This window comes from Grammomys surdaster, unplaced genomic scaffold (genome assembly GCF_004785775.1).
Source record: "Grammomys surdaster isolate TR1022 unplaced genomic scaffold, NIH_TR_1.0 343, whole genome shotgun sequence".
NCBI classification, from domain to species: domain Eukaryota; kingdom Metazoa; phylum Chordata; class Mammalia; order Rodentia; family Muridae; genus Grammomys; species Grammomys surdaster.
The window spans coordinates 378,699-396,561 of NW_021604762.1; the positions used below are offsets into that span (position 1 = coordinate 378,699).

The following is a 17,863-nucleotide window of genomic DNA, read 5'->3' on the forward strand; positions in this document are numbered from 1 at the left end:
AGGCGTGCGCCACCACCACCCAGCCTCTAGTATCTTTTAACCTAGATGGTTTCTCTATTTTTCTTCTCTTTGTAATTTATGGCTTAAGAAACAAGGTAATTCATCCTATAAAACTACAACAGAGTAGATTTTTGCTAACCATGTCTTTCATGCCATAATTTAACACATTAATTCATTTCTTTACTATATAAAAGTTGTTTGGTGTCTATAGGTCCTGATTTTCTGTCTTCTAGTTTGGATCACAAACAAAAACAAATAACTCTCTCCCTTCCATACTAGAATTTTGAGTTATATGAAATAGCTATTGTAAACAATATGAGACATAGGTGCATCTTAATCTTATCATGTAGGGAATTGGGTAAAATGTGTGTAGTAATACTTGTAGCAAAATGAGATGTGTGTGTGTGTGCGCGCGCATGCGTGTGCGAGCATGCGCGCACACACTTGTGTGCATGTTAGGTAGAAGATAAGAATTTTCAGAAGCAACAGGAGGATTATAAAAGTATAGTACCCTAGCCATTTATCATCACTGTTCAATTTACTTAACCACCAGGATCTCACTATTTAAAAAATTTATGTGTATTATATGGTCTTAGAGTAAATGACCTTAGTCCATCAAGAAATATGAATTGTATGAAATGCAGTTTATGTTAAACAACAGCTAGACAATCAACAGGATGTCAGTTGAAGAATTGAAGAATTAGTACTATGATGAAAAATGTATTAGGCTTAATCTGCAATCTTTGTTAATAATGTATTTAATGTATTCATATTATAAAGATATGTTATAAGAGACAAAATTACAAGTTTTATTAAAATTAAATAGGAAATAAGGTTAAGCCAATTAATAAAATATTTAGACTCTTAAAATTTACTATATAAATTATATATGGATCACCATGTTTTAAAACATAATTGAATTTTGATAAAATGCCCTTTACCTTAAAATGGAACCTCTTTGATCTTTCTTTGATGATTCAGAAGCACTTAAGGGACTGTGTTCAGCATTAAAATTATTTTTTTTACTAACCTTCTCATTATACTGTAACTGCATAGAAGAGCTGCTTGGTGCTGAGTTCCAGAGTAATGCTAGCCTATCAGAGAATCTTGTCTCCATTAAGAGATGGTAGTCACACAGAATCACATCAGTGGACTTCTAGGAACAGTTATGGAGCTGTGTATTTATGTGTGACTGAATGAATAGATGCATGTTTACCTGGGTGCATTGAAATACATAGCACTGTTAGAATATATAATGTGTATTGTTAAACACATATACATGTATATTGACTTGTGACATGTGCAGCCATTACCACTAACTAAGGAAGCTGCAAATGGAAGGAATTTCATCAGAATTTACCAAGGGGAAATTGGCTCCAAGACTTAATGATTTTGGCTGGAGAAGATAGTGATCCTGGCACCGTGTACTCTCTATTTCCTTGTGAGAGCTCCAAGATGAAGAATCAGTTACATAGAGGCAGATGCTTGGTAGTTTTCTGGAAGCACAATTATAAGGTTTATGAAAAACAGGAAGACCAACATCTCCTGCAGTTTTTTTGAACTGGAAAATGATTTAATGTGCTGTTTTGTACCCTTCAGGCCTCATCTATTGAGCCATGATATTTCATTTTGTTTTGATGATATTTTTGCATTCTTATTTTATCTTGGAAATGAAGTCATATCTTTGAAAGCTTGAAAGATACTGTTTTTAAGATGGCCTAAAATTCTAACAATCGATGAGTATAATTAGTTATATTGCAATATTGTATTTTCAAAATTGTTGCCCAGCTTTCTTTTGTCAATTTTTGCTCATAGCCACTAAATAAACTTGGCTCAAGCAATTTAGTATCTTTACTCTCCCTCAAAAAGTCTCGAATCCTTTACTATATCTAGTTTAGCTTATATTTGTGATCATTTCCTTGAAAAATAATTAATTGTGTAAATTGTAAAACCCCTGCTGTTTAATACAGTAGTTGCACAGAGATGAGTAGGATATTGCCTCTGTTCTCAGATACTTTACTTTAACAAAAACATAGTCTCATTGAAGGAAAGTAGTATCTAGTAACCGTTACCCAGACAATCAGTCATTCACAGTGAACATTGCTGGGTTCATTCTGTTTCACTGTTAAACACAAAGAAAGTCTAACTATTCTTTTTATTGTATTTTGCAGATATAAAACTAATAAACACCCACTGTCTGTAACATAAATGAAGGGACCATGAAAAGAACTAAGTCATCTCTTTAGAAAATGTCCTAAAATCTTAACCACAGGGGTTATAAACTCAGGCGTCTGAAGGGACCAGTCAAGTCACACTGATGAGTGAAGATGGTGATTGAGCGCTGTGAGAATTAGTGGGGACTGTGACCTGCCGAAGCGAGTCTGCCTCGGTTAAAGATCTTCAAATAAAAATGCTGGGCGGGTGAAAGAAAGCATGTCCACAGTCCACAGCTGCCAATTTGGAAATGTTTTATGATTCCTTAATATTATTTGGGCCATCACAAAAATATTTGAGTAAAAAGATGATGAGTTAAAATTAAATGCAAATAAATATGACCAATTTAAGAATGATCACACCATAGTTGGTGCTTTTGTTCCTGGGGCATAGATGATATTAAACCAGGAATGCTAGGGCCCCAGGAGAGGCCTAGAAGATATTCCATATCCAGGCAAAAGAGGAGAACAGGTAATAAAGAGCTGTGGGAGAGGCAGAAACTAGCGGGAGTAGAATTAATTGGCTCTCCTTTCCCCAAGACAGGATCTCATGTAGACCATCACTGGCCTTGAGTTGCTACATAGTTAGAGTCGACCTTCAGCTGATTTCCTGCTTCTACCCCCCATATATTAGGATTGTAAGTATATGCCACTCTGTCTGGCTTCTCCATTGCTGAAATATATCATACCCACTTCCCACCCCGCTCCAGGTTTAGGTTGCCCTGGATTCCAGGAGTTAATATTTATAGAAATACATTTTCTATAAACAAATTCTCTTGCTTCCTGAGAAATGTGTGGGACAAGTAGTAGAAAAGTCCAGAAGGATGACTCTAGCCAGCCTGATATCTGAGGGGCTTATATGAGGGTTTAAGGAATCACTATAAAATAGTTGAGCCTTTAATAACAGTAAGACAGATTGTTACAGAGATGGTTAAATTTTCTTCCTTGCTATGAAATGCCTGACTATGGTTCAGAAATACAGAATAAATTCTGGATACCCAAAGAGTAAGTATCATCTTGGCTTATTAAATCCATGTCTCAATGGGAGGATCCATGAGCCTGTCCTTCAAAGATACATCCACATTGTTCTGAAGACACCCAAGGCTGTCACACTTGCTTCAGGAGATCAGGCTCTTTTGGTTAGTGAAGACTGTGAAATGACTGCCTTCTATTGAGAGCTTGTCCCCTTACCTGACACCTCAGTGCCTGTGGTGCATGCTAAGTGCTCTGCCACTGAACTATATCCATAGCCCCTGCTTTGCCTTGTTGCTTGGTTGTTTCATTTTGAGACAGGGTCTTGGTAATAGCAGAGGCTAGCCCTGACCACCAAATTCTTCTGCCTCTACTTTTCTTGCCATGATTACTAGCGTGAACAATCCACTATACCTGGAAGAGATTTTTTTTTTTTAAGAGAGAAATGGTGGTTGTGAGAAAAGGGACCCCATTCTGTTTGTTTGGTGGTGGGCTGATAGCAATAGTTATTGGTACCTTGGAATGGGGAAACCTGGCTAAGGTTTCTGAAGCAATTCATTGACAGCCATGGAACAGATGCCTTTCTTTGGTTGATTGTGAGGTTCACCACAGTGTTGAAAGACCCGGTAAGGTTTGGGTTTGGGGCTTGGAGAGGGATGACTAGTTTGAAGAAGCGAAAGTTCATTAAATAGTGTTCACTGTGTACTGCTGAGTTGATATATGGTTTGAGTGCAGTCTCTGTGGCTGCTCTGTGGGGCCCGTTTTAGATCCCCAGAGAGAGATTGTTTGCAGAATATATAAAGGTTTTCTGCTCCAAGGCACACATTCCCAGCTTGGCATATAGCCAGCATTCATGTGATACCACCAGACAGCTTGTACGTGCTGAATGTGTTCTAGTCAAGTAGAGCAGAGGTAAAAATATCTGCTGGGTAAGGGACCATGAAGTCAGTGCACACCTCTCCAAGCTCGTGCTCAAGAAAGGCTAGATGCTGATTGTTCTATATGGTCCCAAGTTACATGCCAGTAATCAAAGTGTCCTTATCTTGTCTTGACCAGTTCACTCTTTATATCCTTAGTGGGTTTGCTGGTTTCTCTTGAAGGCTTGCTTTATTACCCACTGAGATAAATGCCTTCTTGATGTTTGAAAGTTCTAGGATGGAAAGCATCTTAAATACCTACTTCAGATATATTTTAAGTTCATTAAATGACTCATACTTTATGAAAGTATGGCCTTCTGTTTTTATTTTTTCCCCTTTATTTATTTTTCCCACAACAGAAATGGTTATAATCATTGTAGAGTTAGTGAAAATACATTCATTCTTTTTGTAGGTTTTCTGCCACATGATTGTAAGAAGATCCAAGTACTGAAAAGTGACTCTGTACTTTAAGGTTAAAGGTTTTTCAGTAGTTATGTGGCTTCGTGTCTTGCTAAGAGAGTCTGTACCTCCCCCTCACTCCTAGAGAAGGTAAAATAGCAGGATCAATTTTGGTCTATATCCCCTGCTCCCACCCAGGTCTGGTCGTACTCTCTTTCTTCTTCCTTCTCCTTTTATTTTGGTCTTTTTTTTTTCCTCTTTCACAACAGATTTTATTGGAGCAGGATACACACATTCCAATTCTTATCACACGTACCCCCAAAAAGCCATATATTGTGTTCACGTACCCAAACTCTGAAGAGTCACATTGTGTTTATGTATGCAGATGAAGAGCTACACATTGTTTTTCTTTGAACTTATTCCAGTGATGTTCCAGCCTCAAACTTGGCAAGTTTCCCTAAGACCTCTCATAACAACCAAATGCTCAGAATCCTCAGTTCCACCAATTCACAATTTTATGCCACACACAGAACATACTCAAAATTTTCATCTTTCACAGCGTATTATCACAACTGTTAGGAAAATGGACTGTCGTGACCACAGACATCACAGTTCTGACAGGGCAAGGACCAAAGACTGGCTTTCTTACGAAACGGTTCTACTAGAAACACGGGACCAGATATAACTGAAAATATTCCAGACACAAATGCATGACTGAGACTCCAAATTGCCATTTACTATGCTTTGTATTGAAGGATATAAAACTAGCCCCCTCTACGGAATTTTATGGTGACCTCCCGAGACAGTCACAGCCTCTCCTGATTCAGTATCCTGCTATTTTCTGGTTGTACCAAAAAATAAACAACCAGCAAATGATTTAACCTCTTAAAAAAAACATTTACACTTAAAAAATGGGATAGGTGGGATTCCCTCACCTTTTAAAAATGTTTCTAGAGCTACTAAAAAACTCGCATTTACAAAATAGTTGATAAAAATATTCCTTTGGATTGTACAAGAAGGGAGGCAGGGACCACTGACAGACACGATGGATGCTTAGTCAGATTTGGCTTCTTTCTCTTCTTCAGAGGCTGGGCTCTGGTTTTCCGTCTCTCCATTTTCTGCAGGCAGATCTGTAGCTTGCTGGTCGGTCTTTTTTTTTTTTTTTAAGTAATAGAAACTTGTTTCAGACTGTCTTCAAAAAGTAAAGGGAGTCCATTGGTTATAGGACTCTGCAAGTGCACAGCAGGACTGAGATGTTGGTCTGTGGCAGACATAACGTCCCTAAAGACCCTGCTTTTCTTCTATGCTATTGCTCATTTGCTTCTCATTGTGTTGGCCTTTATTTCCACAAGCACATACTACTCTTCAGCTGCCCTGCTTCTGTGAACACAACATACTCACTCCTGTTCAGACTGTGTTCCCACTATGGGAAGAAGGCAGGCCTTCAGTTCTCAGCAGGTCAGCTCACATCGGCCTTTAATCTCCTTTAGTTTGCCTGAGGCTGGCTGCATAGGGAATATTTGGGCTAAGGAGTCGCCACCTGTAGAGGTTTATCTGATAGTTCTTACTCCAGACCCATGGCCGAGAATGGCAAGGGTGAGTTTTAAAGGAAATTTGGGTGAGCATTAGCCATTGGGAGAATCGATGTTGGATATCAGACAGTGTATGAAAACTTGCTGTAGGTGTGTGTCATAGTAATTATGTGGACCAAGGTCTAAGGGCTTGAGTTTTTTAAAAATTTATTTTATGTGTGCTTGTATGTTCCTGAGTGTATGTATGTACATCACATGCATGTATGAGAAAGGGCTGAAGTTTAAAGGAACAAGAAGATACTGGGAGCTCTCACACCTGTGCAGTGTTTGTGTCTTCTGCTTTAGGTAATTACTGCTTTGTATTGCTTTCTTTTTACAGCTGCAGTAGCTACATGTTCCTGTTACAACAAGAAGAGTCCATTATTTCTTTCTTTTATGTAGTTTTCCCTGTTCATATGCACACAGATTGAGTGACTAGGTCACTGTTGGCTTGGAAAGTCTGTGCCTGGATTTGGAGTAAGAGAAGGGCCTGTAAATGCTTTAAGTCTGGACTGAAGTCTGAGGTGCTTTGCTAAGCTGAGAGCTGCTAGAATAAATCATTATAGCACAGGGGCCTGCTCTAACTAGGGAAGTCATTTAGGACAGAGGACAGAAGTCAGGTGTCAGAGCCGGCAGATGTTTCTTTAGTTACGAATAACAACCTGGTTGAGGCTGTTGCGTTCTGACTTGTTCTGTGCTACCCATTGCTGTGAGTCTCTGTGAAAGAGATGGAAAGACAGGACACTGTATCAGGAGTATCATCTGAGCCCGGGAGAATTACTATCTAGCCATCAGGAAGGTTAGAGGGACTCTCTCACGTATAAAACACTCACTGCCCCACAGGGTCACTAAGCTTGACAGGCCTTTCATTGTGTTCTAAATAATCTGCTCCAAGTTGGAATTGGGGAACTTTTAGCCTCCTAGGTTTGAGAGGATCCTGAAGACATTTCAAAATGAAAAGTGAAACACAAAGTGTTTGCTTTAACTGAACGATTACAGTTAATTTCTTGTAAAGACACACAGAAGCACACATTAATTTAAAACAAGCTCACACTGTTGTTTCTTGTAGTACAGCCAGGAAAAACAGTAACAAGCTGTCTCCTTTAAAATCACATCCCTGGATGATATTCGAGCAACCTGGAAGATTCAATACGTCCCCAGGAAAAACATTTGGAGTGAAGCTGCAGTATCATTTCTAGTTCGCTTTCTGCCCTTGCAGGGTTGCCACCAGGTCTGAGCAGCATGGACTGGGCAGTGTGTGACGTCAGCAGCCAGGTGCAAGGCAGCAGCACTTGTCTCAGAGCCTCAGCTCAGCCAGTCTGTGCTGGGAAAAACCAAAACAAACAAACAAACAAAAAGACCAAACAAACAAGAAGCCAACTTTTTTTTTCCACGTTGGGGATTCGTTGATCATTTTGTACACTAGTGTATTGTTTGACATTGAATTTAATATCGATATTAATTCATATTTTCTTTGAAAAGCATGTACAAAATGATAGTTTTGATCTTGACCAGATCTTATACTTAATACATTTCAAAGATACCCTCTTAAAATTGTGTGGGCAAAGGTAAGACCCATAGATGAAAAGGGTTTAGTTCCTGTGCACTCTGCTACTGCAAGCTGTTTATATCATATTCAGGAACGCTCGTGTGTTAGAATTAGTGTCTTTCACATGACGTCACAGAATGTTGCATTCTGTTGGTTCGGATGCTGATAAGGAAGGCTCTTTTCCTTGGAGACCCTACTTGCCTTTTCATTTCTGTCCTGTTTGAGAATGCTCCTGAGAGGAAGAAAGGATGGATCAAGAGCTGCTCTTTGAAATGTCTTTCCTCTGTGAACTGTGTGATCCTCAAGACCTCATTGAACTGGGAGTTGAGTGTGGAATGGGACTGTGTCTTTCTTTTCTTTTAAGAGTAACAGGAAGATTGTCCAGGAACTTGTGATGGGCAAGGACGGACAATATGGGTTTTGCATTTTCTAAGTGGAACTGCAGCTACAATTTTGGTGTGCTTCCTCATTTTTTAGACTTAAGGCTTACTTGCCTACTGAAGAAATTAAGCCAGTGTTCCAGAGAAGCTCTGGACTGACACATCACTCTATCACTTTGTGGTAGATGTTTGAAGATACTCTAGAACTCCCCCTGGTACTTGGTGGTTTAAACCTGGTAGGAGACTGAATTTCAAGTTCAGACTTAGGCATTCTTCTTTTCATGTTCTTTATTTTACTGTTAGTACTATCACAAAAATACATGGAAAAATTACTTCCACTAGTAAGATATTTGTATATTTTCCCTGAGACATTGCCTTTGACTTCCAGCATACTTAGCTGTCTAATTCCCATTCCCAATTGATATGGGAGTCTGGGTCATAGTACACTAGCAGCTGATGACTTTACTGGTTACTAGTTTACTGTGAAGCCAGGGAACAGATTGATGGATGCTATCCTGCAAGTCATTTAAAAATTCTTTTTAGGGTCTGGGGAGATGGCTTAGTAGGTAAGAGCACTTGTTGCTCTTGCAAAGAACCCAGGTTCTGTTCCCAGTATCCACATGGTGGCTCTCAAGCAGATGTAGTTCCAGTCTCAGGGAATCCAGTGCCCTCTTCTGACCTCCACAAGCATCAGGCAACCCCATGGTGTAGTACATACATGCAAACAAACCAGTTATACACAAAAATCATAAAATGAATAAAATCCATTTTAGAAGAAGCTTTAGACACACACTTGGGGAGACTGGTTGTTGGGTGAGAAGCAGATCAGAACCTTGGAGAGCTCTGGACATGCAGGTTTTGGTTGTCTAGGGTACTTCTTTCTCACACCGGCCATGGTTGGGCAGCGGCTACTGAACACAGACCCTGAGCTGCGCCCTCCTCCCAGTACACACTCCACTTACGTGCAGCCATCCTTCTTAGGTGGGTGTTCAAACTCAACTTCACTACGTTTCTAAGACCGCTCTTACTATTACTTATTAATCTCGCAAATGACTTTTCATTGTTTATTTGCATCTTAGAGATTTGTATATTTTTCTAATTAGCTCCACCTGGTTTTGAAAGAATACAATTTAACAACTTCAAACATCACAGTAACAGCCTTGAACCACAGACTCAATAAGCCCTGCCTATGAGAGCCATTAGAATGTCTGAAAATAAAGCCGCTAGGCTCATGGAACTACTGCCCTGTTTAATTTCTTGCCTTTCCAATGTTTGCCACTGTGAGTGCGCTACAAGAGTACACAGTGTTCTCTTCCCTTTCAAGAGCTTCACTTTGTTCTTAGTACTTGAATCTTCTCAAGAATAAAGGTCCCAGATATTAGCTGTCAGCTAACACGGTTGCCATCACAGGATGTGATCTCAGTGTTGAGGTCTGCTGTTGCTAGCCCCATGACTATGTAAGTATTTCAAGAATTGTTCTGTGAACAGGGAACAGACTTGCTGTGTGTAGACCTAAGTTTGTCATCTACACTATGCTCAGGTTGTGCTAGCTTTAAAAAGCAGGAAGGGGTTATGAAAAAAAGGCTAAGGTCTCATTTCTTTATATTGAAGAATTCTTTATATCTTAAGATATAGCAGAGATTTTTCACTGTTGACATGGTTCTGTTACAAATAAGCCAAGAGCAGGGATATTTTTATTATCATTTGTATGTTCTCTGACATTTAAATTATTCCTGCTTGTTCAGTTTCTGTTCTGTTAAAAATGAAAATGTCATTGGTCATTTCCTGAGATCACTGTGACCACTACATGCCACTAGAGCCTGAGCCACTAATATTCCCAAAGTGTTTTGTGAGCCTTGGAATTGAAATAGTAACAAGTTCAATGGTGGTGTGAAACTATACATATTTATGGTTAAATGATAGATTTTTTTCTTCAGAGCTTTCTAAGTTTGAGTTGTTTGAAGAGATAACTCAAGTCTTATGTCATAAACTGCAAACAGAAATAGACTGGGTTGGCATAGAAAGTGCTTTGTTGTGTGGTGTGCTCGAGCCCTGGGTTCAGTCCCCAGGACCACACACAGACAAATATTGAAATTAAATATGGGAAATATCCTATCCTGTTTTATAACATTTATATTTTTCCATTATGGCATGTGGTTAATGAATGCATTTATTCCTAGACATATACACACATACACAGAAATTTTAGAGAAAATGGAAATCAGGCTTTAAAAACCTACAAAACGGCTTTCAATTATAGGAATCAGTTTCTAACTTTTTTTTCTAGTAAGTTTCTTGTGCATAGATGATTTTTATGTGGAATATTACACTCCCATGTGTTAAAGTACCCATTAAATGATACCCTTAGTATTACTAGTTAATTGGTTAATTTTATTGGCTCAACTCTCTTGTGTGGGTGCTGTATGAGGGGAAACACAAATGAGAATGTCACAAGGGAGTAAGAAACAACTTGTGGAGCTGTCCCTCTGTCCTCAGAAAATGCTACACTAATTAGTCCTGCTAGATCCTGCTCTGGGACTAGTCTCACCCAGAGAGCAGGAAGTTTGGGATGGCCAAGGCGTGGATCTGCAGGGTGTCCAGGGAGGGCAAGGCGTTCAGAGTCTCTGTGTGGGGGAAGGCACATGATCTTTAATGCTGGCAAGGAGACTTGCTGTCATTATGTATGTTTTAAAGTCACACTTCTTAGATTACTAACAAGGCTTCATAATTTTATATGTGTTCCTTGGTTTTGATGTTCCTTTATGCTAATATGTTAGGCAGGATTTTGTTGTAAGTTTTTAGGTAATATCAGTTTTTCTTATTATATTGCTAATTCATTCTACACATCATCCTCATAGAGCCAAATTTTATCATAAAATTATTTTTGTAGAAGAGAATTTTCTCTGGGATGTCATTCCCCTTTTTATTAGACAGTGATGATTCCAAGTCTCATGTGTTTATTTTATCTTCCTATTCAGTTTTCCCAAAGCCACAGACTAGTGACAGTTGTTTCTCGCTCTTTCCATTACTGATGTTCTTTCAGGTGTGGATTCGCTTCAGCATCATGAGTCCTTAGTCTTAGGAACACCTGAGTTGCCTGTGAGCTAGGCCTCTAGGCTGCTCTGACTCATCACCTTTCTCACAGAAGAAGCACAGAGAAAGAGCTGAGGGTTGATGAGGCCTGTCTGTGGGGCTGCTGATGTGAGTGGAGTGGGGAAGAAAGAAATGTGGCAGGTTGAGGGTCTCTTCAACAGGAATGTCATTCACGTCAGGCAGCTGGACAGGATAGCCAGAGCAGGACAGGGAGTCACCATTCCCATGAAGTGGGTAGTGCCTCTGGATCACTAATATTTTAGTGAGCTAAACTGCGGGCTCAGGGTCAGATTTACATTTATACGGTGTTAGTCTCTGCACTCCACTAGTTAAATACTGTCCCCCCTCAACCCTGCATCTGAGGTATTTAGTGAAGACAATTTAAGTTTCTCTTCCAAACTGTTAGTTAATTCTTTGGCTATTTTCATTGACTGTAATTGATCATTTTCTTCAATTGTAGTATTTATTATTCATTTTAGATTTCTTTTTTGATAGTATATTATGTGACCTTTGCCTCTGGTTTGTGGCCATCTTCATTTCAGTTGTCTTCCTTTGTTCATTAATAAAAATTAAGCAGAACAGAACCTTATTAATAGAAACACAGCTATATTTTCCCTTTTTATAGAGAGTCCTGAAAATGTATGCAGTTGCTGCCTCCTTCCCTGATGAAAGTTTGGGCAGTCTTCTGTATTTATTGCTCAAGAGTATTAGGAAGCCCAGTGTCCTATATGCTAGACACTGTTTTCAAAATATGTCTTAGTCTTTAGTAGATTTACTCTTAAGGAACCTTAGGACTAAAAGTTATATATAATATACCATAATATTATATGTATATAATATTATGATATAATATATATGACTAAAACATTTTATGTTTTCTGTGCTCTTCCCTTCTAGATAAAGTGATTTAAACGCAGATTGCCTAACAAAAGCAGTCATATAGTCAAAAGAGATAAATCGTTAGCTAGTTTATTATGTCCAAATCTGCACGGATGGGCATGATTTCCAGCTAAGTGTGTTTGAATGGTCAAGGTCAGAGGCATTTCCAGTTATTGGGAGGCTGTGTTTTAACAGGAAGGAGGTATTGGTTGGCATGTTTATACTGTGAATTTAACAATTAGGTTGAATGGTTTGAAATTAATTTCAATTACTCAAGAAATGTTTGCCTGATAACATGTTTTTATGATTTTTTTCTTATTGTGTGGATATGGCCTTGATGTGTTCCAAACTCTGAATAAAAATGGTAAGATTTAAGAACTAGAAATTGGGGTGGCTAAAGTTTTTTTCTTTTGCTCTAGGACTCTAGGCAGCCTGGGAGGGCATGCTCAACTAAGATGTAAGAAGTCATTATCTTTCCTATTTGTCAGTGTGACTGACCTCTGAAGGAAACACCTAGCAGGCTGTGTAATGGCCATTTTCAGTTCTGGCCTATGTTTGTACATCCTGTTGATACTTCGAATGAGGTTTTGAATAGCTCAAAGGAACCTTGGACCGTCCAGGCCACAAGCTTTTCATGGACTGCTCTGTTCTTCTATCAAAGCACTTCATGCCACCATGCCTACTTTAGTGTGTGATGGCAAAGCATTTGCTCTTCCTCTTTTTGCAAACATCTGCTTGGTTCTGTCCTTCCTGTCAGTGAAGGGATGCCTGTAACTTCCCCACCATCATCAAATCCCTGTCAATTAGACTAGCATAAGAGCACAGTACCATTGTCCTGGGTGTGTAGGAAATCAGTGCCAAGAGATGCCATTAATCCCAGAACCTTCTGCTGACAATTTATATAAAATGATGTGGTGTCTGTAGTAATCTGTGGACATCACCTATAATATAAATAGTGCCTAAATGGTTGTATTCTATTGTGTAGAGAATAATGGACAAGGAAAGATATCAGTCCAGTGCAACACTTTTTTTTCTAAATGATTTTAATCTCCAGTTATTGAATCTCTGAATGTTAAAACCATGGACACCAAGGGCGTCAGCCTCTTTGTCGCGAATGCATTCTTCTGTTTGTTCATTTTCTTCAGGTATGGGCTATGCATATGTCTTTAAAGGAGTACAGTGTAGTGTGATGGTTCTCCAAGTGGGCCTGTAAGACCCCTGGGGATCCTTCAGGGATCCGTGATGTCAGAGTATTTCCAGGGCCACATTAAGATGCTATCTGTGTCTCCTTTTTTTTTTTTAAAAAAATTTTTATTTATTTATATGAGTACACTGTAGCTGCCTTCACACACACCAGAAGAGGGCATCAGATCCCCTTACAGATGGTTGTGAGCCACCATGTGGTTGCTGGGAATTGAACTCAGGACCTCTGGAAGAGCAGTCAATGCTCTTAACCACTGAGCCATCTCTCTAGCCCCTGTGTCTCCTTTTATTGTGCTGTTTTCACTATTCTGAAGAAGCGTTGGTGGGCACCACTGATACATAGTCAAGGAAGGACATGGCTTCAGCTGTACTGTAGTCACGTAGTCAGCGTGTCCCTCACTACTATGCAGTCTCAGTTTGAGAAAAGACTTGGCTTGCTTTCTTTGCTGTCTAGACCGGAGGGTGATGTCACAGGACCAGCACAGTTAGCATGTAGGGAAGCAAGAATGAACGGACACATGTGAGGCTGGCTGCTCGACACTTGCTGGGTCTTCCCTCCCTCCTTCCTTTTCCCCTCTGAGTCCTGCATTTCCTAGATGTATTTTCTCCATCCCTATCCTTGCTCCATACTATTCTGTGTATATTTTTGTGTAATGCTGTTGTTTGCAGAGTATGTATCTACATTTTGTGTTACAGATGTAGACAGTCTGCAATGTGGAATTTAATTACTTTGTATAGAATGCAGAATTTAGATGCTGCTCGTTAAAAGACCAAAGATTGTAAAAGAATAAAACACGAATTCTGTGTTCAGGATCAAAATCAGTCTTCTGGGCGATTTTGACGTCGGCAGTACCTGCTTCGCTGCTGGTTCGTGGCCCTGCCTATGTGCACATGGCTGTCAGGAGTAGTCTGGCTCTCAGGCTGTTATCACTCCCTTCCTGTGCTCTGATGTGCAGTTGTGATGAGGAGTTTGTATGAAACTGGTTTTCACTGGTCCTTGTTTATGGCTCCACAGAACCTTGCCTCCTGGAACCCTTCAAACCCTGAGTGTCTGTTGCTCGTGGTGAAGGAGCTGGTGCAGCAGTACCACCAGTTTCAATGCGGCCGCCTCCGTGAGAGCTCACGCCTCATGTTTGAGTACCAGACGCTTCTGGAAGAGCCTCAGTATGGAGAAAACATGGAAATTTATGCCGGGAAGAAAAACAACTGGGTAAGTGCTGAAAGGTAGGGGAGTTACTTCATCTGTGATGAAATTAAAGAGATAAGAGCCTTGAGATGATCATTGCCTCACACATAGATGGCTCAGGTAACCTGTGCACCTTCTCATAATGCAGAGGTGGGAGAGAACTAATGCTGAGCACGCTTATTGTTTGTAAAGAATGTCACAGGAGACGTATGCAATTTGCTTCATCCCCAGCCTCCTATGTTCAGAAGCCAGGGAGCTTGCCTGAGGACTGTCTGTGCTCTCTGGATCACCCAGGCCCTGATGCAGGTGGGGCTGGCAGGCCATGGTTAAGATGCTGCCGTGGCCCACCTTCTCTTAGGGAGAGACTTCCAGTGCCCCAGTCAGACAGGAGCGTCAGCTGCTCTGGGTGCAGCTGGTTGTCTGGAGCCTTCATCCTTCCCCATCCCTTCTCTAAAGGCAAGGCCTCGTTAGGAAGCTTAGAGTGGTCTAGAAGTTGCTACACGGCCCCGGTTGGCCTCAAACTCAGAACCCTTCCATCCCTCTTTCCTGAGTACTGTGATTACAGGGATTGCTGCCATGTGCAGCTGTAGCTGCTTCTTACAATATCTCTGCATTGTGTGATCATTTTGAAATATAAAGTAGGTTATAGCCCTCCTCTGCCCCACTCCTCATGCCAGCCCAGTGGCGATCTCCAGTGTAACGTGAACTCTGATGTTGTACCATACCTTCCATCCTTCAGGCTCTGCTTTCTTCCTCTTCTGCTTTTGTTGCACTGGGCTTAGCTGTGCTGGCTCCTCTACTGTAATACAGACACACCGGGCACACTCCTGTCTGACACACTCTGCATACATTTCTGCGCTGGCTTTTTTTTTTTTTCTCCCAGGAACAGTGAGTACCATTCCAACTTCAAATATCAGCTAATGTATTTTCAATGATATCCTGCTCCAATTTTTATTTTTTTGTTATGTTTTACATAAGTTTACATGTTTTAATTGTTTGAATTTATGATTATCAGTTAATTGGCTGATTTCTACAACCAGCACCATGACCTACAATGGTTCTGTCACCCTCTAGGAAGGTTGTTCATTCTCAGTCACCATTAGTCTTTTTTTCTTCATGTAGCCTAGGTGGCCTCTAAATTTCTTTTGGTTCCTGTAGATTTTCTTTCTGCACACTGCAGGTGGTCATAGCACATCCCTATTGGTTGTGACTGGGTGCTTTCACTTGGCAGAATATATTTCAGACCCGTTGATATATATTTGCTTCTTTCCTTTTCATGGATGAGTAATATTTCATTGGATAGACATACCACATCTTGTTTTTCTAGTCACTAATTCAAGACACTTCAGTTGTCTTTACCTTTGACTTTCATGAATTGTGCTGTTGTAAACATGCATATTTAATCTTTTATTATACTTATTCTTAAAATTCACTTCTTTTCTTTTTTTAAAGAAAATGTAGTCAATGTATTTTTATTTTGGATTAATAAGGTGAGCAAACAATTGAGCAGTCTACTCATGATTCGTGTGTCCTACAAAATTAAAAAAAATCTCCTATTCCAGTTTTCTTTTATTTATATTTTGTTTTGTTTTTTAAAGTTTTTATTGGATATTTTATTTATTTACAATACAGATATCATCTCCTTTCCCCATTTTCCCTCCCTAGAATCTTTTATCCCATCCCCCCTCCTCTATACTTTCATACAATTTTAATTGCATGTATTAAGGTCAGTTCTAGGTTGAGGGTCTAGCAATACAATAGTTGCAAATAGTCAAGGAACAAGAAAGACAATAAACACAAATAGTCAAAGAAAAAGCAAGACATTAAACCCAATTATGTGAATACTCCTGTGATCACTGTTTCTAAGGGCTTATCAGGATGACCAAAGTATCTGAGCCTACTTCCCTGTCCTAGCCCAATATCATTTTCGTGTCTGAAGCCTACTTCTTTGTTCTAGCCTAAAATTTAGATTCCTACCTGAAATCACTTCTTTGTTTTAGCCTAATGACAGATTCCTGCCTGAAGCCTACTTCCTTGTCCTTGGCCAATATCATATTCCTGCCAAGCAGCCCATTTCCTTGTCCTTGGCCCATGTCAGATTCTTGCCAAGCAGTCCCAAAGGCTCTCCACCTCTCCCTCTTTTTTATTTCATTAACAAGACTGAGCCTGTCTTTAGGTTGTTCTGACAAGGATGCCTTCCTTACCCATCATGGAATATGCATTATCAAAAGAAATGCGTTTATGTCTTAGGTTGGTAAGGCTCTGTGCAGAATCTTACCTGTTCTTGGCTTGCCAACCTATAATTTAATAATTCTATCTGGAGGTCCATAAAATTAACTTCTGTTTTCTCTTCCCCAGTATTACTGTGCTGTTTTTTTAAAGGGTATCTTTTAATTATATTATTCATGCATAAGTGTGTAAAGTATTCACTCTAGCACCCAGCATCTTTACATCAGACTGTTTACATCATAGGTTGTGTTTTTTAGGCTTATGGATAGAGCTGTACCTTGTTCCCTCCTAGGTTGCAGCCAGTGCTTAGTCTCCTCAGCATTCTACTGAAAAGAGTTTCATTGTAAGCCCATTTGTGTGGCTGATGGCAGGATGCTGTTCTCTGGGCTGCTGATCCCATGGCCTCAGATGGTGCTAGTTGGTACCTGGAAGCTGCCTTTAGTTCCTCTCTAGGACCTCTACACAGTGTGCCTCTGAAGCTGGCAGTTGGCCTGACCACAGCAAGCCAGAAGGAAAGGTGGAGAGAGAGTGTGTACAGGAAAGCACTCCTGCAGCATACTCTGTGGAGATGATACTGTCACTGGTCTCATTGCCACACACAAGGGAGGAGTTCCAGTACCCGAAAGTGAATGCCAGGATGGCTGTGTACCACAGGCAAGATGCCTGCCATATGTAATGCTTGTTTGATTTTTTTTTTTCTGCAGAAGGTCAAAGTTCAGGGCAGGCATTGCCATATTGCACACTTGGACCTGCGTCGTTGCTGTTCTGCCAGAGTTTGTTGAATGACTGAGTGAGAAAACTCTGGTGACATGCAGAACACGTTTAGGTGTTCTTCTCTGGCTAATTCTCATAGACCCCACCAAGCTGTTCTTATGCTCACTATGATCTTCCTTGGAGTTTCTAACGTGTTTAAGGGATGTGATTTCCAAAGTTGAGAGATAAGCACTACACTTTAAAAAACTTTAATCAAGTCTTCCTGTTAGAAAATACTTAAGAGTTCAAAGATTTTTCTTTTACTTTTTTCAGTTTTAGAGCTATAGATAAACAAACAGAAAGACAGACAGAGCACATGCCATGATATTCTTGTGGTAGTCGGAGAACAGCTTCTGGGAACTGATTCTCTTCTTTTTTTAATGTGGGATTTGAAGAACTCAGGTTGTAAGATTTGGCAGAAGGTGCCTTTACTCACTTAAATTATCCTTAATAATATTTCCAGTCCTTTACATTTTAAAAAAGAAACTTAACACTTATTTATTTATTTATGACAATTCT

At 39.9% G+C, this 17,863-nt stretch overlaps 1 protein-coding gene across 2 annotated transcripts in view; it reads left to right on the forward strand.

The window, feature by feature from the left end:
* Babam2 (BRISC and BRCA1 A complex member 2) overlaps positions 1-17,863 on the forward strand; it is a 364,624-nt gene that overhangs the window by 108,028 nt on the left and 238,733 nt on the right. For both annotated transcript variants that reach the window (XM_028778958.1, XM_028778959.1), the window contains exon 5: positions 14,192-14,386. In XM_028778958.1, coding sequence (XP_028634791.1) covers positions 14,192-14,386 — 195 coding nt within the window. The remainder of the gene's footprint in view (positions 1-14,191; positions 14,387-17,863) is intronic.